The sequence below is a fragment of the Hippichthys cyanospilos genome, chromosome 20 (assembly GCF_059441005.1).
Source record: "Hippichthys cyanospilos isolate Australia breed blue-spotted pipefish chromosome 20, RoL_Hcya_1.0, whole genome shotgun sequence".
NCBI lineage: Eukaryota > Metazoa > Chordata > Actinopteri > Syngnathiformes > Syngnathidae > Hippichthys > Hippichthys cyanospilos.
The window spans coordinates 6,038,433-6,065,691 of NC_142388.1; the positions used below are offsets into that span (position 1 = coordinate 6,038,433).

Here is a 27,259-nt window from a genome sequence, read left to right on the forward strand (position 1 = left end):
TAACTGTGATGTCATTTTTGTTCGACAGCATGAGCCAAAATGGCTGCCAGAGAAATGTCTATTTTTTTTTTTATGTAAACTGTGTATTTTGCTGCATAATGTACATTCTACAAATGCTGTGTACATCAGAATACCACGTTTAGACTAATGACGTGCATAATATTTATCGTTGTGCTCGTATTTTGTATTGTATTGCTTTCTTTAATTTTATTTTATCAAACCCATCACCAGTGTAACTTTCACAGCATACATTTTATTTCCAAGGGTGCACACCCCAGCCACAATTTTAGCTACTAGTACAAAACAAACAAAATCCTCATTAAAATATTTTTGTTCTTTTTTTTAATGAAAATGTCATTTAATAGAATACGTACTGTACTGTTTAATCTAATTAGATGGTGTGGATTGAGCCGCAGTTGAAATGCAATAAGGAAAGTGTTTTTTTGTTTTGTTTTTTTAACTCAAGATGCCTTCTCCACGGGACCTCTTTCTGCTGAGCACAGTGATACATGTGGCTCCACATCAAGAGGAATTAAATCAGTTGCTGTTCTGTGTGTCAGACGTCAGCTTAGCTGGATTTACTTGGCCGTGCTGTAATCATTTAACTGCTGATTAAAATAAGACGGCAGATTCAAATCAGACTGCACTTGTCTCTGTCATTTGCTGACAGCTCTATCAAAAGTCACCCCAAGCCGCACCTTATTATTTTACACACAACACTCTGTCAAGACAGGACTTAGTATCTGTGGTGAAATTTTGCAGAGCAATGTGTATAATGTACAAGAGGGTTTGCTTAGTAGATAACATCACAAAAGTTTAGAGATAATCTTTTTTTTTTTTATTCATATCTGACACATAGAACCTAAAAAGAGCAGAATAAGCCAGAGAGGACATGCGCAAAATATAACAAAATTCTCTCATGAGGAGAAACAATTCGGATGATGCCCTCCTGTTTTCACACGGTGATGATGTATAAAGGTGAGGTGGGGGGAGGGGGGCAGTAAGTTTGAAGGTTAGAGGTACAGCCCCTCTGGTGTACCCTCTTGCTTCTTGTACAAGACGTTTTCCTTGGACTTCTTGAAGTCCTCGTTGGTGACTTTCATGCGGCGTTCTCGCAGCGCCATGAGGCCCGCCTCTGTGCAAATGGCCTGCAGCACACACGTTTGATCATGTTTTGCTAAGCCATTTATTAAAAATGGAACTAAATGGCGTGGAAACAAATACTTAGTTTGCCATGTGTCATTTCTGAACATGCCACAAGAAAGCAGGAGACGTTAAAGTTCTCAACAGGCAAAACCGGCGCACCAAATGTCGTATCTAAAAATCCTCTTCGTTTATCGTACCTTAATGTCTGCTCCTGATAGATCGTCTTTTGCCAGGATGAGGTCGTCGAGGGTGACGTCGTCGGCGACTGTCATGCGGCTCGTGTGGATCTGGAAGATCCTCCTTTTGGTCTTCTCGTCAGGCAGGGGGAACTCAATCTTTCGGTCGATTCTCCCTGTGGAGGACAAAACTTAGCCAAGCGGTAGCGGGGGAAAAAAATGAACAATAAATTACAAGAAGAGTCCTACTGACCAGGTCTGATGAGGGCTGGATCCAAAGTTTCAATCCGATTGGTGGCCATGATAACTTTGACGTCGCCTCGCGAGTCGAAGCCGTCCAGCTGGTTGAGTAGCTCCAGCATGGTCCTCTGGATCTCCCTCTCGCCACCGGAATTGGAGTCATACCTGCGTGACGGACGTGTCAGTCAAGCGGCCGCCGTTTTGGTACCCGAGAGCTGCTTACGACGGAAACATCTTTGCACCTCTTGGTCCCGATGGCGTCGATTTCGTCGATGAAAACGATGGAGGGCGCGTGTTCTTCAGCCACCCTGAAGAGCTCTCGGACCAGCTTGGGCCCGTCTCCCAGGTACTTCTGGATGAGCTCGGAGCCCACCACGCGCAGGAACGTGGCAGATGTCTGATTGGCTACGGCCTTGGCCAGCAGAGTCTTACCTGGCGAGCAAAGATTAGTCGCACCGAGTCTCTTAACTAGCAATAAGCGTGGTATCAGGGTGTAAACTACTAAAATGGGCAATAAAAACATTTTCAGTGCAGCTGTGTCATTATGCTTTTTTTCTATTTGCTGTGGGCGGATTGCTACATCTGAAAATATGTAAATGCAGTGGTGAAACTCTTAAAATGAAGTTTCATTAATACCTTTTGGGATTAATGAATTAAGCTGCATTTTAAGTGGTTCAACTAGAAATGTAAGCGTATATTAATAAAACGGGCTTTAGTGCCATCTAGTGGCCTTTTAGGGCACATTAAAGACCGCACAAAAAAGCAAGCAAACAAGTTTTCAGTGAATATTGAAAGATTTTTTTTTTTTAATATATATAATATATTTGACTATATAAATATACTCACCTGTTCCAGGTGGTCCATAGAGAATGACACCTTTGGGGGGTTTTATGCCCATTTCTTCATAATACTCTGGATGTGTGAGAGGCAGCTCCACTGACTCCTGGAAAATCACAACACAGCCACACAATCGACCTTAATAATTGGGAAATATACATTGTTCTCCATTTCATCATTATTTTTTACATCACCAAACTAACAACAGCCATTTTTTTTAACCTTGATCTCCTGGATCTGATTGTCCAGTCCTCCAATGTCAGCATAAGTCTCTTGAGGGGCCTTTTCCACTTTCATTACAGTCACCAAAGGATCAGTGTCATCCATTAGGACCCCAATCACAGCGTGGACCTGAAGGATAAGCAGGATGAATACTAACCTTTTTCAAAATGGATGAAGAGAAATGGCGACTGCGGGTGCATTGCTGAACCTTACCTTATGGTTGAGCAGGACTGAGCAGCCTGGCTCCAGCAGATCTTTATCCACAAAGGACAAGATGCTGACATAATGCTCTGATCCAACTGAGGTGGACACAATGGCATGGTTGTCATCAATGATCTCCTCCAGAGTGCCCACAGACATGGGGGTCCCTCGCAGGTCATCCACCTTGGACCTCTCTTCCTGTGATGAAAATTAGCAATTAATTATGAATTCGTTGTATAGCTTTGAATTTATTATGCACAATGTTCTTTGAAAGACTGACCTCTTGTTTTTCTTCCAGGGGTTTCATTTGTTCCTGGTTTCTGATGAATTCCTCCTCCATGAGGAGGTAGTCCTTAATCCGCTCCTGCTTTAGTAGCTTCAGACGACACTGGGTGTGCGGGGTGACTGAAAACGTCAATAAAAAAAAAAAAACAACTTCATTAATGTAACTTTCATAAATGCACAATAATTGTTCCTTGGACTTCTAGATAGCAGTCTTCACTTTCAACGTAATACATTTTTTTTTACTGCCAGATTTTTACTCTTGTTCAAGACATACAGTGCTTGCAAGTGACTTTACAAAGAATTTTTCATTGTGTGCTGGTTTTATTTACTTACCCAACGGTAGTTTACTGGCAGCATCTGGTCCTTTTGTCTTCTTCTTTTTCTTACCAACTCTGGTGGGAATGGGGGGCTCATACTTCTTTTTCTTATCCTGAGAAAAGTTTAAAATGATTATTCATCATGTACTACAATCAAACCTTGAACTGGTGGCCAGTCAATCACAGGGCACACAAAAACGAACAACCTTTCACATTTATAAACACACCTAGAGACAATTTAGACAGTCCAATTTACCTATCATGCACAATAAACACAAATTCCATTGGGACAAGCTAATTGCTTTATAAGTTATTAATAAATCAATATCACAGGTATTTATGGTGTGAGAGGAAATGAAGAGAGCAAAACACGTGAGTATACCATGCATTAGCGAAAACGTTCTAGGTAACCTTACCTTGTCATCCTTCTTGCCACCCCCTGGACCGTGACCACCACTCTGGCTTTGACCCTTGAATAGTCACACATTGTTCGTTATACATAAGTGTCATTCATAAAATTCTATTCTGGTAGTACATGTTCCAATAACATAGCTCGCACGACTCGGATATTTGCTCTGTTAGTCAAAATAATGTGACACATACTGGACGAGAAATCATTCTTACAATGATCTATATTCAAACACAGGCTAAGAATTGAACGCTTTAAACGAGTTGGATTGAAATATCACTTTGGGGTCCGACATTACTAAAATCAGATTGACAGCAAAGCAAAGGCTAACGCTAATAGCGATCGGCTAATGGCAAAATTAGTCACGCAACGAGGTGCTTTTCATGGATATAAACAGAAGCCATTGAATGACAACAATAAATTGAATATAACAATGAGAGGTTTTGTGTTTTTCGACATAAAGTATTAAAACGTAAACCTTCCGAGACGTAGCAAAAATTGCTTGCTCACTTACCATTGTTTCTCGTCGCTTAGGAATGACGTCACCGGGTTCCGTTAACTGCTTCCTTTCCTCTCGTTGTTTTTGGTCGCCTGCTATGCCACGCATTCGCTCACTACTGCCACTCTGTGGTTGAGGTGGGGGTTACTGTTTTACAAGTACAGTTCTGTACTGTATTTTTTGCAGATATCTATTTTCTAGTATTTATTACCTCATATGCATTTAACCCCTTACAATGACGGTCTCTGCACTGGAAATTATGGTAACTTATTACTGGTAACTTATTGCTGAATTATGCTATAAACATTATTGTAAAATCTATGCCTTTATTAGGATTTATTCAGTTTCACATTGTCATTAGTGACGCTATTGTCTGACAAATGAGCCAGACATAAAACATAGTGTGACACAATCTATCTTATGGAGCTGCTGAATGAAATATGCCCAGAGATACCACTAAAAATGTAGGTCCAAAGTTTATTTAATAAAAAAGATGTCTAGAAAGATAGAACCAAGAAAAAAACACTTTATTGAAGACAGTTTTCTACCATCATTGTGAAATAGTGTGTACAGCAGTGGTCATAAGACACTTTCCAGCGCATGAACTGTAAAGTACTTGAGCAAAATGGAAGTCAGCTGCGCAGTCACCTATGGCAAATAAACCTTATAAAGCTTAGAAAAGAAAAAAGCGGCCTTCTACAGTATATCACCATGGCAACTGAATTCCCCAAGGAAGGAACATCCCAGCAAACTGAACCTGACCCACATGTGAGATTCCAGTAAACTATCATGCATCATTCATATTGTTTCAGTCGACACATTTTAATTGGAAATACACAGTATTCAAATCTCCGAGCATGAGTCTTTTGATTTTTCCTTTGTGTTTATCCTCACACTGGTTCGTACTCACTGCCTGGACTTTATTACTCCCTATCTGTCCGTACTGGTTTCCGCCAACCGGTTGTTCATGATACCGAGAGCCCCCACTCCTCCGGAGAAACCGTTCTGATGTGAAGCGGAGCCGGCCTGGCGCGGGTGTCCGACGGCCATCTCGGAAAGCTGCTTCTGCATTATCGCCAAGTTGACCTGCGGCAGACATGAAAAGAAAGCGGTTGAGAAAGAACCACTCATGGAATGTGTCAGCTCCGCTCCACTTTTTGTTCCATGGCCTGTTTTGAATTGACATGAACAAAAATAACAAAGCGTGTGTGACAGCGACATCACACACAGCGATTCCTCATCTTTTTTTGACATCACAAGACCGCGTGTAGAATCTGGCACATAGTTTGAGCCCAACGGCACTGGCAGCCCCCACATACTCATTCGCAGAGGACTAATTGGGCCGTATTGTTGCTAGGTTACCAAAAGCACTCTCCTTTACTCAGTGCACCAAATCTTATTTTAGGATTGTTAAAAACATTGCATCCCATGTCGTGCCTACTTTTTAATGAGCAATATATTAGTTTATGACTTAACTTTACATATAGCCTTTACAAGATGTGTCATTACGATAATCAATACAGAAATCCATGACGATAAGTCAATATCAATCATTTTTATTGATGAGGCTCTAGAAATGATTTTTCAATCTTTTTTCATGAAGTACTGAAATACTACAATGTGTAGATGAAATGTGTTTACAGAATATTGTCACATGACCAGAACTGTTTACTTTGTGGTTGCACTTGGAGAGAAAGGTGACAGCCTCAAAGCTCCCAAAACAAACAGTTAGTAAAGTATGTTAAAATGAATATATAGCAAAGATATTTTGTACACAGTGGTTTCAAGAACCACTAATAATGTTGATCACCAGCTTTTTTTCTTCCATTTTTTAAACTTATAAACACTTTGATTTGACTTGATTTGACAGTTTTTTTTTAAGAGTTTTCTTTCAAAGTCGCCTGTGCGCCTCACAGTGGAAATTCGTGGAATCACAGTGCAGTTCAAGATTATGACTAGTATGTGGTATCACTCACTAGTGGTTGCAGAGTTGAGTCAACAAACCACCTTTGAAAATAATTATCTGGAATTATTTATTTATTTATTAGCTTTTTAGCATGCATGGAGGACAAGGAGGAACGTACGAACATTTGTGGCGTGCCAAGAATGATAAAAAAAAACCAAGAAGACTGTCAAGTATTTATTTATTGTTAATTCATTACTAGTACTAAACCACAGGTGTCAAACTCAAGGCCCGTGGGCCAAATCCGGCCAGCCACATCCGTTCATGCGGCCCATGGAATGCTAATTATGACTCTACGTTTCTGACTACAATATCAGCATTACAAGTTGTCTTCAACTAATTTTTTTTAAGTGAAACAACAAGCATTTTTTTGTGACCAATACCCAAACAATTTTTACTGGCTTCTAATTTCAAAATAAGGTAAATGTGTGACAATCACACTTGAAATTGATTTGACTTCACAGCTATAACGGCCCTACGACAGAAACTAAGTACAATTTGGCCTAGCTAAAATGTGATTGACGGCCCTGTACAAAGAATAAAGGTACACATTTCTTACTTTACCAAATATTTATTATTTCATTTAAAAATATAATAGACTGTGTTCAACAGCTAAAAAAGAGCTGTAATTTTAACACCGTGACATTTTTGTTCGCGCTTATCACACTGTCAGAATCTAATATCAGTTCATGCCAAGTTGGAACACCGTAATGCTGCATAAAGGCCCACTTAACTTTTTTTTAAACGTGCATGTCAGGTCATCAAGCAATAAGCAGAGTGAGCGGTGCTCAGAAAAATGACTTGCTCAGGAGAGTCATCATTTGTGAGTCATGTATTCTAACTGTGTTCAGCCTGGAAACCAGAGGAAGAGTCAGACATCGCAAAGACTAAACTAGGAAAGCAAGATAGTCAAAGTCCAACGTCAAATCATGTTGATTGTAACCTTTGTGATATCTTGATTGACTGCCCAGCAATCAGCCCAGACAATCAAGCAAGTCTAAGGCCATGTTTACATGGAGTCAATAGTGTTTGGATTTACTGTTACTGTTAATATATTTTGAAATACATACACATTTCTAGGAAGTTGTCAACCATAGCTTCATTAAAAACTATATATTTTTTTTACACAGTCCAGGAAAAAAGTCAACCAAGTTGGATAAGTTGATTTAAAAAGGTCGACTAAAAATATCTGTCTTGAAGCTTGAAGAATCGCTAGGAGATATGCGGGTGCTTTCCACAGTGGATTCACCAGCATTTAGAAACCTTGTCAGGAAGATCCCTGTCGCAACTAGCGATAATGAGCTAATGCTAATTTTCACTGTGCCATTGCTATTATTAATAATAATAATAAATAGTTACGGTCAATTTGAATAAAGATTAAGCGTACATCATGATACGCATGCAGTATGATCGCATATATCCAATAGTGTGTTTCGGACTGTAAAAAAAAAAACAATAAAAAACACACTTTTATGTGTTTTCTTCAAGTGAAGCACTTAAAGTCAAAGCTTGATATTGCACTGTGGCGGCAATCGCTGAAATGTCAGAAAATGAGTTTTGGAACAAGTCATTTGAGTTCCTGTTGAGGATGAAATGTGAAAACTCGGTATCAAAAAAAAAAAAAATACTCTTCTGCTGCCTGACTTCTGTCGAGCAACCTTGAAAAAAGGCATCAACAACTGCACTCCTTTCCAATTTGACACCTTTCCATACATGTCTGAACATCATTCTCGGTGTGATGTGTAACACCAATATATAAAAGAGTGTGAAATATGTTTTTGGGGGGAGTGATACAATAATAAATATAGTTCTATGTGCATCAACCAACCACAATGGTCAGTGGTTCTCAAATTGGGGTACTTTAAGGCATATCAAGGGTGTGTTTTTTTTAAAAAGTTTTTTATAGGTATCAATTAATATAATTCAATATTTTTTTGATAGGAACTATATGTTTTATTTTTTTAAATTTAGAGCAAATTTATTTGAATGTTAATTGTTGCACTAAGCACAAGAAATAGTAACTCCTTTGCAAAATGTTATGAGCCTTTTTTTGTATGGTTATTCAAAGACTCTAAATCGGCCATTAATGTGAATGTTTGTATTTTGCGATTGGTTGGGAACAAAACAGGTGAATGGATGTTCTTCCAGAAATTCACTCAAGGTGACGTCATGAATAACAAACTAAATGTGGAATAAAACTATATCATGTTCACTTATATGCATTGTTCCTATAATATTTGCAAATCTAATGTAATGTTTTTAATGCCGTGACAAGAACACTAGATTTTTCTTTTCAAATTAAGAGCCAATTAATTGGAATGTGGAGAAGCCTGTTGGAAAGATGAAGTTCGACCTTGTAGCTTCTGGAGATGCTAAATAAAGCAGATGAGCGATACTACTATAAATGTTTTCCAAAGCTTACAGTAGTAAATCAGAATTGGATAGCACAGCACCCTGTTTTGAAGTTGTTTTTTTTTAATTCAAAAAAGCTTTGCCCTTTTAATGGGTACTTGGAAAAAATACATTTCACAAGAGGTACATCATTGAAAAAAGGTTGAGAAGCACTCGTCTATTTGATTTATTGTGCACAATTCCCATTTTTGAGTGAGGCATCTTGTTAACATACTGGTTGGTGGACAAGTAGTGTAGTTGGGGGGAAATTATCATAAAAAAAATAATAAATGAATTAGAACTGTGGCTAATGAGGGGACTGTAAAATCAAATCTTCGCTACATAAAAATTGCTAGCCAGTGATGTGATAACACTGATTAAAGCAAAAGGGAAGAATATTTTCTTGTTTGGTTCATTAGCTTCCCTGTCTGGAAGTATATTTAATTATAAAGCACAAAGGAAATTTGGCACCATATGCAAGAGAGCTTTTCCAATTATACCCCAGCTTCTTCCCACATTCTAAGAACATAGCCAAACATTCAAACGCCCTATATTTGTATCTGTCATTAAACACATTTGGTACTTTTATCATGAGATTTTAACAGGGATTCTGCGGGTATCAACAAATATAATATTTTGCCCATAAATGTTTTTTAACTAAGAAAAAATTAACTGGAATGTGAAGATTTTTTTTTTTTTTTTTTTGCTAAACTGTGTTCTACGGCGACTCCTTTCCAAAACCTTCTGTTCCTTTTATTTTCATCATTTTTTAAAATCCAAAAATGCTGATTTGAGAGTACCGGAAAAAAAAAAAAAAAACTCACAAGAGATTCACCATTAAAAAACAGTTGAGCACCGCTGCTTTATATTAGGAGTATTTTGTTCCTCATAACACTCAGCCTTATTATTCAAACGATTTAGATGAAAATAAATCCATAGATTCTTGTTCAGTCGAAAGGTATAATCAGGAGTCTGATTAGACAGCCGGCAGCGTACACAGCGTGTTGCTCTTGTCTGAGAAGTAGTGTCACTTATGTAAATTTAAAGGCAGATGATACCGCTGAGTACCTGGATGAGTTTCTCAAAAGGTCATCATAATAGGGAGGGGCCACAGTTCGTCAGAAAAAGGCCACAACGTTCGTTTGACACCAATAGGTAAATATATTAAGAATATAACTGGGGCTTCAGCTAAAAATGATTTCAAAAATGTATTAATCTCTTCATCGTTTCGCCAATGAACGAGATATAAAAACATACTTGAATTTTGTTACTTTTATTCAAAAATTATGTGACAGGTGCAGGACATTTTCTAATGAAGAGCAAATTAATTGTAACATGAACTTAGTACTAAATTGTGTTAGAACGATTCCTTTGAAAAAATAAACGGTGACTTTATTTTTGAGCCATAAATGAACTCTTTCGGTGCCGGGGACGAGAATTTTCTTCATGTAAAATATTTAGGTTGCATGCCTATTACAAGACTACAACTCAAATTCAGCGGCATCACTTCTATCCATACATACGAGGTTCAATTTCTTAATAGAATTTATTACTTTGATTTTCTGACCTTATTTGCTGCAAGAAAGTCTCTCATGGAGATCATCTCTCCAGACATCCTTCGCCCGGCGTCAGTCTCGCTCTCATTGATGGCGTCCGTTTCAATTGAAGGTTCACTGCGTGCTCGCAAGTGGCCGGGGGCCACCACGTTCCGACGGGGGTGACGATGCGGGCGGTGGCCCTTCCTGGAGTAACAACATCGGCAGGGGGCTTCAAGTCTTCTCAGCAGCCAGTTGAGGACCTGCTTGATGACAATGGAGATGACGTTGAAGAGGGAGTAGATGCAGCAGACGCCCGTCAGGATGAACAAGAAGTTCCCCAGTTGGTACGCTGCCGTGGCGTCGCCCTCGTAGACGAACCGCTGGCCGCTCACCATATCTCCAAAGCCGATGGTGCTGAAGGCCACGAAGCAAAAGTAGAGAGAGTCCAGGTAGCCCCAGCCCTCGGCCGCAGAGTACATGAGCGAGGCGCAGCAAGACACCAAAATGGCTGCCGCTCCGAGAATGAACATGACACAGTAGACCGAAGGCTTCCAGCCAGCGAGATCCGCCCCCGTTCCGCCGGACCTTGCGCGGACCCCCTGACCGTTTGAGGGGACCACCTCTCCTTTGTTATGACGCTGCTCATGGCAGGACTTGAGGACCACGGCGATTACAGTGATGACTCGTTCCAGGAAGAGATTGAAGAAGAGAATGGTGGCCGCACATCCCAGAAGCCCGTAGAACATCAAAAAGACCTTTCCCCCGATTGTGGCGGGTGTGGTCATCCCAAATCCTTGGACACACATAACACAACTTAAAAACACCAACAGAAAATACCTTACAATCCTACAAAATTACACTGTGTATATTGTTGCATTCCATCTTTCACTATCTTCATATCTTCGCATCAGAGTTATCAATAAGAGGGACTGGAGACAGAGAACACAATCTGAGTCAACTAGTCTTTTGGAAAATTTGTGTGTAGGAAGATTTTTTATCTTCCCAGCTGCCTTCCATACAATTATCAATGCAATACATTTTACTACGCTGTATGTATTCATAAATTTATATTCTAATCTCAATCATACTGAATATCAGGGGTGATTTGTACTTCTAGAGGTATGTGATATACTCAGATGTGAGATAGCGGTTCTTCAAATCTAATTTTATGCTGTAACAACAACATTTTCAAAAGAAGAGCAAATTAAATGGAACATGAAAAAGCTTATTGCTAATTGGGTTGTAGCGATTGCGTTGGAAAAAATGCTGCATTACCTTATTTCTTACATTTTCATATGGATACCTTGTCATTAATTATGCAATATTTAATGCACTTGTGAATAATGAAAATAGTAATACCGTACTTTAGGCAATCATATTGGATTAATCTATCAATTAAGTTGATCAATTGATAATCAGATTTTTTTTTCTTAACACACATTTTAATTTTCAACCTTGTATTTAAAAAATGACTTTTGTTTTTCAAATTGAAAAGAAGTTGTTGCATTTCCTGGTGATTAGTTAAGAAAATGAGGGTAAAAAAAACAAAAAAATCAAAAAGTCAAATAAACAAGGAAAAACATTGTATTGCTTGGTGATTAGGGACATGAATAAGGAGAACATTTCGGCAATTTTAAAAATATAAAAATTGATCTTGTTTTACTCAAGCTAAATCTTTTCGTAAAAAATGTTTTACAAAGCTAAATGATAACCTGAATGAATATGTATTGCTTACCTTTACTTTTTGCTATCTTCAACAGGTTCTCTGGTTATGTTCAATATTACACAATTAACCAAAATATGGTTAATAATGATATTTCCGATGCAGAGATCACTGCCCTAAGGCCATTATTTATGCATGCCTTGACAATTATGCAAATATCGTTCGCGCTCCTATAGAGACGGCGATTCGCAGTGGCATAAAGCTTCTACCGTTGGGAATAAAGAATTTCCAGGTCAGGTCATTTGAAAAGAAGAGAATTAGACTCTTTGAGCGCTTTAGAAAAGACTCCTAACGTGAATGGTCGTGTCACGGGGAACCTTGCACTTTACCACAGTCCAGTGCCTGATTTAATTGCGACGCTTTCATACTGGAATAGCCGCTGTAAGATATGAATTCTGGTGTATAATCATCGTTTAGACTTTCGGTCTTCTTTTGAAATAAGCCAAGATTTCAACAAGGGACTCTGGGACTGTGAGGCAAAAAAAAAAAAAAAAGAAATCGATGATTTCTGAATTATATTTCAAAAGAAGCTTACTGAAGGAGACTTAGTCCTTGATTATTTTTCACATCCATTTTTAATAACTCTTTTTTTCGCCCTTATTCATCGTCCAAACCTGACCTGTTCGCGGGGAGTGACATTCAGCCATTACGCCATTATTGATGAAGTGTGTTCTTTTCCCTTGGATAATTTGTCCAGAGATTTGTGAGGTAATAATGAGACCCGGCGCAATGATCTTTAATTAAACTGTAAATGATCTTTTTACATGCTGTTTTGAAAGTACTGTTATCAAAGGGTTATTAAACATTTTTTTCCATCTCCATTTTCCCGGAAAAAACAATCACGCACAGTGTTATTGATGCAATCATTGGACTGGGGGTAGGGGTGGGGGTGGGGGGGTGTATTATAACAGGGTTGAGATTTTCAAAGTATTTCTGCAGGTATGGGAAAATATGTTTCAATGATTTTCATGCTGTGACAGGAATAATACATTTTCTTTTCAAACCGAGAACAAATTAATTGGAACTTGAAACCACATATAAAAAAAAAGTTGTTTTTTTTTTTGCCTAGTGTCAGTATTAAAAAGGACACAGTTTTATGTATACTTATACAATTTTTATAGATAATAAATCTTATTTATGGCAACTGGGGGGGTGTGAAATACTTTTTCTTTCCTTGGGGTGGGCAACACATTTTCTTTCATCATACAATATTCCACAATACCAACTCGGAAATTAAACAAATAATGTTACACAAACTTTATAACTCAGACCCAACATTATGTGTGTCTTTTTTTTGTATTATATTTTATTTTTTAAATGCTCTGTGGGTATTTGGCTCAAAAAATATTTCAAAGCGGGTACGGTCATTGAAAACAGGTTGAGAACCCCTGATGGAAGCCATGTTTTAAAAAAAAAAAATAAATCCATAAATCCATCCATAAATATTCTCATTAAAAGCACCCCGCTAGTTAATTGCACACCCTGTCATGTTGAAATCAATACAAAACACTATAATCAATGTTGAAACGCCACTTAGCATCACATAGTTAAACGGCAGACATATTTATGGTGCATATGTCTAGGGAGAGGTGTTTGATCACACCAATTTTTCACTTTCACAGACTAAAGCTAGTGTTATTGCGACCCCTGCGCCGAGTTTACATGTCGGCCCTGTGCTCGCGTGGGCGTACTATATTGCTTTTTTTCATTAAACCTCCGTCTTGAATCATGTGTGCATTTTCTCACCGGGCATACAGTATATGCGATATATTATTCACAGAAATCCGTGTAAGCTCTATGTATCTTTGTGAACCAACTATCTATGCACGCGGTTGAGTTTAGTGTGTAATTGTGTTGACGCTGAGGATTTTAAAGTCGCGACTCCATCTTCTCCTTATTATTGATATAATAAAACTGGAAAGTGTTTATTTTGGGTTTCAGTGGTTACAGAAAAAGAATAAAGCTATGTTATAGCAGCTATCACAGTCATAGCCTGTTATAGTCTGTACATATCTAGTCATTTATATCATTTATATTTTGCATATCCATGTCCTTCCTCCCATAGCCATATTTATAGTTTATACTTTGCACTAGTATGCTGTTATATTCTGTAATACATAAGTATTTATATGTTGATAAGCACTTCTGGTTAGATGCTAACTGCATTTCGTTTCCTCGTACCTGATTTGTGCAAAAACTATAAAGTGGAATCTAATCTAATCTAATCTAATCTAATCTAATCTAATCTAATCTAATACTGTGAAAGGTTTTACTGTGCATTGGGCACTTTCTATTGAGTATCTTATTCATTTATTTTGTTATTTTTTTTAAGTGCTAAGTCAGTATAAATGAAGTTTTTCAGCATTATTTGAAAAGGCAACATCTAAAGTACCAGCCAATGTTGAGCATTTTGACGTAATTTTCAAAGCCGACAGAATATTGTATTGTATGACTATGTAGACAGTGATGGTAGCATATGAATGATTGGATTCCATTTTTTACCTGGAAGAAGAAAGTAAGATTCTATCTTATTCCAATCTTTTGTAATCACCGTTTGAAAAAAAGTCATTTGAGTGACACCAAGATATTTTGGACAAAAGGAAAAAAAAATGCTTTTTTGTGAAGATGTGAAGAACGGAAACAGTGAAAATGGCTTTTTGATGGCAATATATATATATATATATATATATATATATATATATATATATATGATTGTATATATATTAATTGTGCAATGTGTTTATATGATGACACTGTTGCTGTAAGCAGGCAATTAAAAAAAAGTTTTGAATAATTATTTTTTTAAAAAGTAGAAAACTTCCATATTCCATCTTACTGCGTAAATATCAGATGTTATGACCTGCGGCTCGTAGTCCGATGTGGCTTCTCTGTGGCAAAATTGTTTTTCTGCTCAATTTTTGCTGGTGTGGCTTTTAGTCCAAAAAATCCAGCAAGCACTGCTACAAAATGATCCCAATTTTAATAAGACAAAATGTAGTCATAAATGCAAAACACATTTTGTATCAACTTTTCATGTTTCGATGTGTAATCACGGACTGCACTTCTGACCGAACTCATTCGGAAATAAATATTTTTTCCTCAAAAACTTTGAAAAGGCATTTTCCCACATTTGAGATTTGTTTTTTTTAAGGTTATTTAATATTTGGGCACTCACCGATGGTGGAAACCACAGTTCCCACAAAGTAGAAAGCCCCAGCGAAGTCCCATCTGGGTCTAACGCTGTCCACTCGGATTCCTGCCACATTGGCTTCCTCGTAGTTCCTGAGGAACGCGTCGAGATCTTTCTTGCTCAAGTTGTAAGTCTGCCTGAAGAGCTCGAAGCTGTGCGCCCATCGCTCGTTGGCTTCTCGCTCTTTGGGTTGCTCCAGCGCGGAGAAGACGGCCGCTCCGCACAGCATATAGATGACGATGAACAAAGCCAGCAGCAAAAATCGCGCATTATCTTCGTTAATCGGACCGCAGCTGCAGCAGGCGCTCCTGATTGCCATTATGTTGTTATGGTCCTGGTAGTGAGGTGGAGATGAGGGGCTTCTGTCATGATGCTCTCGCGCGCTCACCCCTCCGAATAAAAAAAAGTGGCGCGCAAATAAAGGAAGACGCAAAGCAAAAGCGTCCGCTAAAGACGCAAAGCAAAAGCGTCCGCTAAAGACGCAAAGCAAAAGCGCCCGCTAAAGACGCAAAGCAAAAGCGTCCGCTAAAGACGCCGGCGTTTTCCACAGAAAGGCGCAACAACCTGTGGATGTGGAGCTGGCGGAGACTTTTCCAGAAATGCAGCCCCCACCTCCCCCCCCGCATGGAAGAGCGCACTTTTTACGCGCGGCGGTCTGCCTGTCAGGAACAATACGAATGCAGAACGGTGATGACACATACGCCTCATATTGTTGTTTTTGGCACGACCTTTTTACCGGGTCTTTTCTGACTGCTGTTTTGCATTCAAATGCTACTATTTGCATTAGTCTGACATGGGGCAAACTTGATTAAGCCCCATGGAATCATTGCGCAATCCGAATCGAATTGATACGCGTGTGAGAGATTGTTTTAAAATGATATTAAATTCATAATATTATTATATTCAAACTATATGAAATGATATGATATATGATGTATGATATATGATATATGATATATGATATATGATACAATACGATATGATATACGATACGATACGATACGATATGATATGATATAATATGATACAATACGATACAACATGATATGATATAATATGATACGATATAATATGATACGATACGATACAACATGATATGATATAATATGATACGATATAATATGATACGATACGATACAACATGATATGATATAATATGATACGATATAATATGATACGATACGATATGATATATGATATGATATGATATGATATGTACGATACAATACGGTATATGATATGATATGATATACGATACGATACAATACAAAGCGATATATGATACGATACGATACGATACAATATGATACAATATGATACAATATGATATGATATGATATATACGATACAATACGGTATATGATATGATATGATATATACGATACGATACAATACGATGCGATAAATGATACGATACGATACAATATGATACAATACGATACGATACAATACGATATGAAATGATATTGTATTATATTATATTATATTTAAAGCTGAACTACAGTATTTTAATAAAACAGAACAGGAAACTTTCTCGAATTGACATTGCAAAAAATAAAAATGAAATGAAAAATGAAATCACATGATATAATCAATTACCTGCCCCTCTGTTTTTGATATATGATATGATCTTTTCGCCAATTGACTGCAAAAAAAAAGAACGTTTTGTAAATTATGTTTCTCATACTGTTTTCAGTGGCATGTCAAAAAAGCCTTAAATAGGAGTTGTTTCCCGAAGTAAATATTTGCGTAATGTTTGTAAATATTTTATTTTGCTTCAATACATTGAAAATCAGTCTTCTTTCATGGAGCATCAAAGAAATCTGGGAAAATTTACTTTTGAGAGTTTTAAATTCAGAGGATTAGGACCATTTTAGAGGCTAAATGATGAATTGATTATTTTTCACAAATTAGATTAGATTAAATTAGATTAGATTAGATCAAGACAGGAAATGAATGGAGGTTAGATTAGAATCAGATGTTAGAGGGTTTTGGTTTTTTTTTTTTTCGGTTTATTTCAACATGCAAATTAATGATGCCAACTGAGAACCAGGTTTTAAATATTCACCCTGGCACAAAATGTGAGGATCCTAATATTGCAACATATATTTACAAAGTGACATCATGACATTTTCAAGTTCTGATGAGGGATTTTCACTCCGGCCCTCCCCGCCCGGGGACAAAGTGAGTAAATGTCAAAAAACGAAAGACGCATTCAAATAAATTATTCCTTCAAAGGCAGGGCTGTTTCAATAAAATTGGGGGTTGGAACAAATTATGTCTCCTGTGTTTTACATTTACATTTAGGACTTGGCAAATCAAACTAAATTGATGTTTTTTGTTTTGTTTTTTCAATAAAAACCATTCAAGCAAATTGTGCATGGTTTTTAGATGAATTTCGTCCTGGGTGAAAGCAGACTAATAATGAAATCATACATGTTCTCCACATGTTGTACGGACTGATTTAACTTTATTTACCGATACGCAGTTGTTTTTTTTCCATGAACATTGCTCGATGCTCATTCAAATCTATTGATCCTTCTCCTTTGAAATCCACTTAATACTCAGTCCCAGTAGGAGCTCCATTGCATCAAAGCCATCTAAAAATGTCCAAATTTACTTTGCTTAAGATCCAAACACCTTAACACACCCTCGTAATGAATTATACAAAGCACAAAAAATAAACAGTACGGATAACAACACTGTACAGTTTCCATAGCGACATATTTTGCAAGAATGAGATGTTCAGCAAAATGTCAATGGGCATATTTATTTTTATCCATAGTTCATTTGAAAATCAAGCAAGTCACGCAACTCGGTTCATATATATATATATATATATATATATATATATATATATATATATATATATATATATATATATATATATATATATATATATATATATATATATATATATATATACTACTTCTGTGTGCTGTGCGACGTGTTCAAGTACAAATAGTAAGTGAGAATTGTGGTCTAATAAAAGCATATTTTCTTCTTATCTTTTGAAGGACAATTGGATACACAATTTGTTATGAAAATGGTGTTAAAATACAAGCAGGAGAACTTGCAGTATCGTAGTAAATAAAAAATGGAAAAAGTTTGTGTCATTTCCAGGGGTGATATGTTGCTGAGATGAGTTATGAACGCATTGATTGTGACCTGTGGGTACAATCGCAAAACTCAATTTGCATTTAGGCGTGTTGGAGGTGCATCTTTCGATCTCATAGTGAGGCAATCTGCTGAGCTTGGGTAACCATAGCAACAGAGAACTATCTTGGAAAAAAAGTGTTTACAAACATCAATTAGGCTTCCAGAGTGTGCTGGTCCGTCAATATTCAACAAGCGTTTACTGAGTAGCCTTTCAAAAGATCATTTAACTTTTTTGTTTTTGTTACGTGCTTTTTTTTCTTTCTTTTGCAAAAATATTATCAAATATGGTTGCATAAATCATGAGTCAGTTATATTACCAATAAATCACAGCATGGATGAAAATGTGAAGAGAAAAAACAGTATTATACTGTATATATATTCATAATATAATAACTGCTTTAGATCGAACCATTGACAGTAAACATATATATATATATATATATATATATATATATATATATATATATATGGGATGGTCAATACCATTTATACAGCCCAATAACAGAATGAGTAGAGTAGTCACCGATATCGATACCAAGTACCGAGACCACTAGAACTTTTGTTATGCAAATTTCCCCCCCCAAAAAAACAATGGCAGGTCATGTTATGAAAAACAACTCATTTCAATGCAGCATTTTCCTTAAGCAGCATTGGATCAAATGAATGGCAGTTTTAGGTTCTCATAATTGGTCAGGCGATACTAGCATCGCAAATACTGTTACCTTGAAATTATGCCGGGTATCAGCCTGAGAGATACTTGGTATTGGTACTCACGTACTATGTATGTGTGAATGTATGTGTTTGTTCTTGTATGGCTGTACTTGTGAGGACCACCTTGAGTTTTCTACATAGTGAGGACATTTTGGAGAAATGAGGACATATAGACGGGTCCCCACTTGTTCAGAGCTCGTATATCCTGACAAGTCTAGCCATACAAACCTGTGAGTGCATATAAAATACAATTATTCTGAAGAACTTGACCTTAGTGAAGATAACAGTTTCAGAAAACGAACGAATGAATGGAATTTCCCCTCCTGCCTTCTGTCAGCCTCCACCAATGTAAAAACAATTTAAAATCCAATACCGTATCCCAGAATCCCCCACCCTCACCCCCAGTCCATTAATTCTACAGCATTCTGTATTGACACTAAGGTTAACTCAGCGGGGAACACTTCATTGTTGGTTGACTTACACGTTCTAGTTGTGCGTCACCACCGGGGCTGTGAGATGGAATACAGGAAACGAGGTCACGCGGTATATTGCGTGACAACATCATTACAGTTAGCATGTTCTTCAATCACCTGCTGCGTCCAAATCGGGGCTTTCGATCAGCTCATTAAAGCGCACAGTTACTTGCATGAATAACCCCCCGTCATTATCATGCTGTATTGACTCATCATCAGTAATTGTGTTATCCCTGCAACAGCAAGGGGTGGAATGTACAATATGAGACTCCATCCAGCCCCCAGCAGTTGCCCATCATTCCTGCACTGCAATATTGCCTCACAGAGACCGAGGGAGCTCTGTTGGATTAATATTGCATAGAGGGAGATGTTGACTGAGAGCTTAATTGCAGCACTGCAGTGTCCAGACCATAAGTTTGCATGGACAGTGTCCCATGCTATAATGTGGGACACCTTTTGCAGCGTGACATTGGGTTTTATGTCCAATATACTTCTAGCGTGACCTAAACTACTGTATAGGCAATTATACTAGCAAAGTGAAATCCACGATTTTTTTTTCATATGATATCATATCATACCATATCATATGATACAGTATGATACATGATATCATATCATACCATATCATATGATACAGTATGATATATGATACAATATGATATATGATATCATATGAAAAAAAAATCATGGACCTCACTTTGTAAGAATAGTTGCCTATACAGTAGATTAGGTCATGCAAGTAGTATAATGGTAGATTATGTATGTAATGTAGGTATTTATTACATTTGTTTATGCAGGAAAAGGAATTGACGAGTCTCAAGCAGCTGCAAGAAGGACCATGACCTGACCAAAGGGGTAGCGGCTTTGTGACCCGACCAAAGGGAAAAAGTAGAACGAGTCTCTCTTAATGATCCTGAGGAAAAAGATATCAGAATGGAAATGGAAACTTCATTACTCACAATCATAAAACGATTGTTTACATTGTTGCCAAACGTCTAACCCAACTCTTTAGGGCAACGATGACTTTTGTACCGAGGGCCAACCCAAATGAATAAATGAGGAGCGGAAAGGATCTGTAATGAGAATGTAAGGAGCTTTCAGAAGGTGAAGGCTCCCATCCGCTCTCCTCGTGAGAAAAAGTTAGTTGTCTTCTCTCTGCTTTGTTGCTTATTAAATGTTCTGTCTGAACTTGACACACTTATTGGGGTATTTATGGGAGCAAGGTTACCATGTCATATAAAAGGAAAAAAAATCGTGGATTTCACTTATTGCGGGTATTTTTGGGAGCAAAGGAACTATGTCATAACTTTCCATGTATTATTTGGTCACAGTAAAATCAGTTTCCATGTGATATAACATTTAAGTGAATGTACAGTATAAGCCTGATAGCCTGCATTCCATCTTAGCACTTGTCGACTATCCACCCCCACATGACTTTAAGGAGGACCTGTTCCCTGGCAACCTAGGGTAACAGGTGGGGGGGGATGGGACAAAGTGGTTTTCAGGGTTGTCATGGAGATCATCTTACAGTTGTGAGTATTTTTTATGATAAGGTCAGGGTCACAAGTAGGCAATACTCACAAACTGTGTGATAATGGGTAATGTAGCCCTCGATCATGCTTTGCTAGACACTCTTTAATTAACATGAATTTCACATCATGTCACCTTGACGATGCTAAGTAGAGAACAGGTGAAGGATAAAAACAAGGGAACAGATGAGAGGTAGAATAAAAACAAGATGGCAAGTGATTACGTTGGGAAAGAGCTTAGCTCCAGACATAAATGACTCTTGGGGGAGAGAATTGAGTCAGCTGTGCTGAAGAGCATCAAATAGCACTTGTTACTGATAGAATCGTGTGTGTGTGTGCGTGTGTGTGTGTGTGTGTGTGTGTGCGTGCAAATGATTGCAATCTTATAGGCAATTTGTTATGTTTGATACTCCTTTCCAGTCCACAAAGCTTCAATTGCACTCAATTCCAAATATATCGCACAATGGCGCAAAGTTCTCATGGCTAATTTTTAAGTGTGTCCATGCCTGATGAACATCTGGCTTTTGGGACAGCTTGTGATTGGCTTGTGGGGTCTGGAGAGGCTTCCAAAGTGTTCTGTGGGGTAATGATTGTATTCTGCTGAAACGATTTGAATCTGTATGTTTGCACTTTAGTGGCTGTGTTTAGTGTTGAAAGCAAGTAAAAACACATGAATTTCCATCCATCCATACATCATTTTCTATAGTCGGCTATCTTCATTACTTACCATTAATGCACCATGTTGCCAAGCAACACTGCAGATAATTGGGATTTACAATAGACAGATAAAAAAAAGTTACATAGGACATGAGGATAAGCCCTCATTAATGCGGTGGAATAAATTTCAGTAAACTTCACAATTAATATCGCATATCCCATCCATTTGTTGTTTGATTTGAAGAGCAACCTTCACATGCCGTACCGCTAGAGGGCAGTGTTAATTTTTGTATGCCTAGAGGAGTGGTTCGCAGCCTTTTCTTAGTGATGTACCACCTATGAAATGTAAGTACCCCTTAACCAGTTTAAAGCATTTTTGGGTTAAAAAATAAAACAAAAAAAAACAAAACAAAACATGCCATCAGTGTCTGATTTATTAAACTTTCGACCCTTTCAAACTTCATTTATATTTGTCCACAAAAAAAATAATCAACCTAAAGTGTCCTCTTTTGGGTCAAAGAAGAAATCTATAGTCAAAAAGAAATAATTTAATTATTATTAAACATTTATCCACAACAAATAATCAATATACAGTGTTAGTTTTGTTCTAAAAAATCATATATATAAATAAATATTTGTCCACAGAAAAACATTAAACATAAGGCATTCTGTTTTGGAGTTACAGTAGAGATCTTTTCACAAAATAAATCATTTATTTAATTATTAACAATCAACATAAAGTGGCAGCTCTGTTCTCAAAAAAACATAACTGTAAATAAATATTTGCCCACAGAGAAGTATTCAAAATGTCTCAAGCAACCTTTTTTTTTTTTTTACTATTCTCCTTACAACATATTTTAAACAATAATTACTCAATTTTAGTTTTAGCTTTCGTCGTGATGCGCTGTAGCATTTAAATGTCACACCAATTGCAAGAAGGTCATGTCTTTTCTTTCTGAAAGGTGTGTGAGCGTTTGAACAAACTCTATGATGTTTGTACAGAGAAAGGTCACCATTGTAAAATCAAATGATGCAACTCCCCAAGTTGGGTTGAAATTTTACCATTTGACATTGACTCAAGCTTATGAATGACAGCGGCTTAAAGACAATTCTTTTTTTCCATTTTATTTTTGCGTCTAACTTTCTAAAATGTCAAATATTGACCATCTACTCAAAAGCAAAGCCACATCTTGGCTGTAGAAAGTGTTTGAGTACACGTGATAAGTAGGTGTTCTGCTATATGTATTTCCATGTGTGCGTGTTTGTGTGTGTGTCAGAGCAGACGTGGAAAGAGGTTGGATAAACACAAAATAATAAAAAGTATGCTAATGCAGGTTTGACATTTCTTGCAGCTTCATGGCACACGACACCACCAGCTGGCCATGAGTGTAATCACAGATGGTTTTAAGATGTGATGCAGTGTTCTCATATTCACTATAAAAAAACACTTGCACGTATCCTTTTTACATTTCCTTTGTCGATATATATAAATGAGCAATTTCACTCTATAATTATTGTACCTTTTCTTTATAGTTTAGAAACTCAAAGTAAAGATCAATACCAAGTAAAAAACAATTTAAAACAACCGATCCTTTTTTTTTAATTAGCATGGTGAATATGTAATGATGAATAATGTCGCTTGGTTTCGGCGGGTGTGACGTAAAGTTTAAGAATTGTCGCGGCATAACCGGAAGTGATGTAGAAACTGCCGTGTCCTATCCCGCTGCCGCAAAGTGCGCTAGCTCTTATTGGTTGAGTTAATAAGACGTAGTGTGAGGATATGGTCTATTTCCCATCCTTAAGCAATTTGCTGCTTTTTTTCATGCAGCGAAAATGGGACACGAACGAAATGACATTTCAATCCTGAAGTGAACGCCGGGTTGCTTTGACTTCAGGTAACTGTTCGGACGAACGCGGGTGTGGTATTTATTATGTTAGCCGCTGCTAACTTAGTGCTAGCCCGCTATGGCTCACCGCCTACTACGGTAAAGGGGATGTTCAAGGATGCTCATAGGAATGATTTCTTGTTCAATTAGGAAGGGAAATAGTGAGGGTTGAAAAAACAAAATGAACATATATGTTGGAATGATTGCCATGTCTAATGTTTTATGATTAGGTATTATTAAACCATATTCATCATATTGGAACCAAATTTGGAATTATGCATTTGTTTGTTTGTTTGCTTCATATCATAATGATTTTCCGTCTGTTCATTTTGCTGCAGTCAAATGACAATAATAAAGAACAAAACCTTATTAAAAAAAAAACAGCCTTGCCAATTAATCCAATTCAATTTATCTCCATAAAAAAAGGGTGGTGAGTGGTGTTTGTTTTTATATAACCATGAATTTTAAAATCATGATATATTGACATTGCATTGTCGACCCATACCTATTTGGAATTGATTTAATTTATCCTTTAACGGTTCATTCATTAGTGCTTTGCTTGGCCTTTGTCTGTTTTTTGGCGCCGCCTCTGGCCGTTGTTGATACTACATTTTGTAGTGAAGAAGGACGCCGTGGTTTCACTTGAGAGCAGTCACTCTCTTAAACACGCATGTTGTTCTATTTCGCCCCTCCAGACCGCCAGAGGCAGTGCTTAAAGCACAGAATAAGATCCGAACTGTCTGCGCTTCAAACGATACAATATTAGGAGTTTTAGCCCATGTTGCACAGTTCTAACTTGATCTATTGGTTTGTGTTTCATTCAGATAATTTATGCCCATTGCAACCATCATTTGCCTACGATCTTTTTTCTTTCACCCCCTCCCTCCAAGAGCCCGGTTCCCTACAATGAGATTCCGGATCTATAAGAGAAAGGTGCTGATACTGGCTGTGGTGGTTGTCATCTGCGGGCTGGCGTTGTGGACCAGTGGACGTCAGAAGAAGATAGAGTCGTTCCCGAAGGAGGCGGTGGTTAAAAGGAATAGAGTCGGTACCACCGGTCGGAGTAGACTTGACGAACACATCCAGCCGCAAGCCGCGCTGAGCGCGAGCCGGCCTCCCGTGGCGCATCTGAACCAGACGCACCTGGAAAGAACAAAAGAGAAAGAAAACAAAGCCAAGCCCAATGTGGACAACACCACTTTGGTCTACCGCGGGATCGTTTTCCAGCTCAACTTTGACCAGACGATAAGAAACGAGGAGAAGTTCAAGGCGGCGAGGCAGAAGGACGACCTGGTGGTGGTCGTCCAGGTCCACAATCGGCCAGATTATTTGAAGCTGCTAGTGGACAGCTTGCGCGTGGCCCGCGGCGTGGAAAGCATACTGCTGATATTCAGCCATGACTACTGGTCCGCCGAGATTAACAAAGTGGTGTACTCGGTGGACTTCTGCCAGGTCCTGCAGATTTTCTTCCCGTTCAGCATCCAGCTGTACCCGCAGGAGTTCCCCGGCAATGACCCGAGAGACTGTCCGAGGGACATCTCCAAAAAGGAGGCCTTAAAGTTAGGATGCATCAACGCCGAGTACCCAGACTCCTTCGGGCACTACCGCGTGGCCAAGTTCCCCCAGATCAAGCACCACTGGTGGTGGAAATTACACTTCACGTGGGACCGAGTACGCGTCCTCCGGGATCACAACGGTCTGGTGCTGCTGATCGAGGAAGACCACTTCCTGTCCCCGGACTTCATCCACATGCTGAAGCTGATGTCTGCGCTGAAACGGGAGCAGTGCAGCGACTGCGACATCCTGTCGCTAGGCAGCTACAGCCACATCGGCTACTCCAGCAAAGCCAACAAGGTCGAGGTAAAGGCCTGGAAGTCCAGCGAGCACAACATGGGCATGGCCCTGAGTCGGGACACCTACCAGAAGCTGCTCGGCTGCACGGACACGTTCTGCACCTACGACGACTACAACTGGGACTTTACCCTGCAACACGTGACGGCGACTTGCCTGCCGTCCTACTGGAAGGTGATGGTGAGCGAGGCCCCTCGGATCTTCCACGCCGGAGACTGCGGCGTGCACCACAAGAACGCCATCTGCACGCCGGTCAAGCAGAAGGCCAAGATCGACAACATCCTGCAGAGCAGCGGCACCCAGCTGTTCCCCGAGAACCTCTTGATCACCAAGAGACTGCCGGCCAATGGTGTGGCCTCGCATGTGAAGAACGGGGGATGGGGGGATATCAGGGACCATGAACTCTGCAAGAGCTACGTGCAATTACAGTGATCTTCATCGCTACTATATTCTCTATTATTGTCTCTATTGCGTCCTCTTATCAAGAACGCCTTTTCAAACTCAAAACTTTATGGACGTTTCTTCATATTGCCTGTTTCACTGGACTGTTTAAAAAAAAAAATGAATGTTTGGAATTTTGGCTCATGAAAATTCAAGTTTGCCTTTATGTTTATGTCAGATTTATGATATAGCTATGGTGGCCCTGACATGCAAATCACACACAAAAAAACTAAGCAAATGCCTTTCAAGAGAAGCACGCAAGAGAAAAAGGGAGCGCACAAGAAAAATAGGGAGTATGCAAGAAAAAAAGACCACACAAGAAAAAAGGAGCACATTAACATTTCCCTACCAAAGGTGGTTGGTTTGCGTGGGGGCGAGGGATGTAGACTCACTGCTGATTGGATGACAGTAGAGCAACTTCATTGGACGCACACAACGTTTGTCATTGAGCAGGACGTTATCTCTGCATTCAATTATTTGAATATTTTCAACTACTGATTGTCTGCAGAAATTGTATGCATAAGGGAAAAAAAATCATTGCCATATATGTAAGTGGTATGTTCATGGTATGTACAATACAGTAATTTGTAAACGCCCATTTTGACTCCTGGGAAGCAATTTGACAGGCCCGTGATTCTTTGATAGTGGCAACAATGTTTGCATCGGTGGTGGCACTCATTTGTAAAACGAGAACTTGTCACAAAATTAGTCCTGCTCAAAGGCAAACATTTTGTACATCCAATCATGTTGCCCCGTCGTCCAATCAACAGTGAGTCTACACCCCTCTCCTCCACCCACACCAACCTCTTCCTGTAGGACAAAAGATGGTGTGCTTTTTTTTTCTTGGCTTTTTTTCTTATTTGCTCTTTTTACCATGCTCAGTTTCTGTGTTTTTTCCTTGCATGCTCATTTTTCTTGTGTTCCATTTTTCGTGCGCATTCTTTTCTTGTGTGCACTTTTTAGCTGTGTGCTTTTTGTGAGATTTGTTCTTGTGTGTTTTGTTTGCATTACCTTTATTTGTTTGCTTAGCTTTTTGTTTGTGTGATTTGCACTTCAGGGCCACCGTGTATATCCTCTCACGCGGCTTGCCACGCCAAGTTAGATGGCTGGCAGTAGACAGTGGTTCTCAACCTTTTTTCACTGATGTGCCCCCTTGTGAAATATTTTTTCAGCCAAGTAGCCCAGCGAAAAGCTTTTTTTTTTTTTTGATGGGGGAAAATAAGAGTGCTGTGCCATCCTTGTCTGATTGATTAAACTTTGAAACTATATTTGGAATGGTATATACGTTGGAAGGCACTTTGATTCTATTGCCCTCTAGTGGCCACATTGTGTCACTGGGCTTTTATTTTAATACGACCTGTACTCAGAACAATAACATGTCCCCGCACCCCACCCTCCCAAAAAAAGGAAAAATG

General features: G+C 38.5%; 3 protein-coding genes across 5 annotated transcripts; 1 reads left to right on the forward strand and 2 right to left on the reverse strand.

The window, feature by feature from the left end:
* Positions 1-233: 233 nt before the first annotated feature.
* On the reverse strand, positions 234-4,442 carry LOC148407079 (26S proteasome regulatory subunit 4). The gene is made up of 11 exons (XM_088403242.1): positions 4,348-4,442; positions 3,841-3,894; positions 3,441-3,537; positions 3,103-3,227; positions 2,835-3,020; positions 2,622-2,750; positions 2,409-2,505; positions 1,805-1,994; positions 1,576-1,727; positions 1,344-1,498; positions 234-1,148 (listed from the first exon to the last, which is right to left on the reverse strand). The coding sequence occupies exons 1-11, from the start codon at positions 4,438-4,440 to the stop codon at positions 1,014-1,016; spliced, it is 1,413 nt and encodes a 470-aa protein (XP_088259368.1). The 5' UTR covers positions 4,441-4,442; the 3' UTR covers positions 234-1,013.
* Positions 4,443-4,903: 461 nt separating this feature from the next.
* LOC148407080 (potassium channel, subfamily K, member 13-like) lies at positions 4,904-15,716 on the reverse strand. 2 transcript variants are annotated; one of them, XM_088403244.1, is made up of 4 exons: positions 15,123-15,716; positions 10,617-11,017; positions 10,254-10,484; positions 4,904-5,418 (listed from the first exon to the last, which is right to left on the reverse strand). In XM_088403244.1, the coding sequence occupies exons 1-4, from the start codon at positions 15,454-15,456 to the stop codon at positions 5,263-5,265; spliced, it is 1,122 nt and encodes a 373-aa protein (XP_088259370.1). In that variant the 5' UTR covers positions 15,457-15,716; the 3' UTR covers positions 4,904-5,262. The 2 variants fall into 2 exon arrangements, with proteins under 2 accessions (XP_088259370.1, XP_088259369.1); XM_088403243.1 differs by having other exon boundaries at positions 10,254-11,017.
* Positions 15,717-23,379: 7,663 nt separating this feature from the next.
* On the forward strand, positions 23,380-27,112 carry mgat2 (alpha-1,6-mannosyl-glycoprotein 2-beta-N-acetylglucosaminyltransferase). Of its 2 annotated transcripts, none has more exons than XM_088403416.1 (2): positions 23,380-23,561; positions 24,377-27,112. In XM_088403416.1, exon 2 carries the CDS (start codon positions 24,384-24,386, stop codon positions 25,833-25,835), a length of 1,452 nt encoding a protein of 483 aa, XP_088259542.1. In that variant the 5' UTR covers positions 23,380-23,561; positions 24,377-24,383; the 3' UTR covers positions 25,836-27,112. The 2 variants fall into 2 exon arrangements, with proteins under 2 accessions (XP_088259542.1, XP_088259543.1); XM_088403417.1 differs by having other exon boundaries at positions 24,443-27,112.
* The last annotated feature ends 147 nt before the right edge of the window (positions 27,113-27,259 follow it).

What these genes read in the sequence shown, in the direction of transcription:
- LOC148407079 (XM_088403242.1), bottom strand. Translation starts at nt 4,440, where the DNA reads ATGCGTGGCATAGCAGGCGACCAAAAACAACGAGAGGAAAGGAAGCAG. An exon ending in TGCCAGTAAACTACCGTTGG is followed by an intron (nt 3,228 to 3,440) that starts GTAAGTAAATAA and finishes TGACGTTTTCAG; the next exon opens with TCACCCCGCACACCCAGTGT. An exon ending in CTATGGACCACCTGGAACAG is followed by an intron (nt 1,995 to 2,408) that starts GTGAGTATATTT and finishes TTTGCTCGCCAG; the next exon opens with GTAAGACTCTGCTGGCCAAG.
- LOC148407080 (XM_088403243.1), bottom strand. Translation starts at nt 15,456, where the DNA reads ATGGCAATCAGGAGCGCCTGCTGCAGCTGCGGTCCGATTAACGAAGAT. An exon ending in AACTGTGGTTTCCACCATCG is followed by an intron (nt 11,018 to 15,122) that starts GTGAGTGCCCAA and finishes TGTGTGTCCAAG; the next exon opens with GATTTGGGATGACCACACCC. An exon ending in ACTTTCTTGCAGCAAATAAG is followed by an intron (nt 5,419 to 10,253) that starts GTCAGAAAATCA and finishes TGTCTGCCGCAG; the next exon opens with GTCAACTTGGCGATAATGCA.
- mgat2 (XM_088403416.1), top strand. Translation starts at nt 24,384, where the DNA reads ATGCCCATTGCAACCATCATTTGCCTACGATCTTTTTTCTTTCACCCC.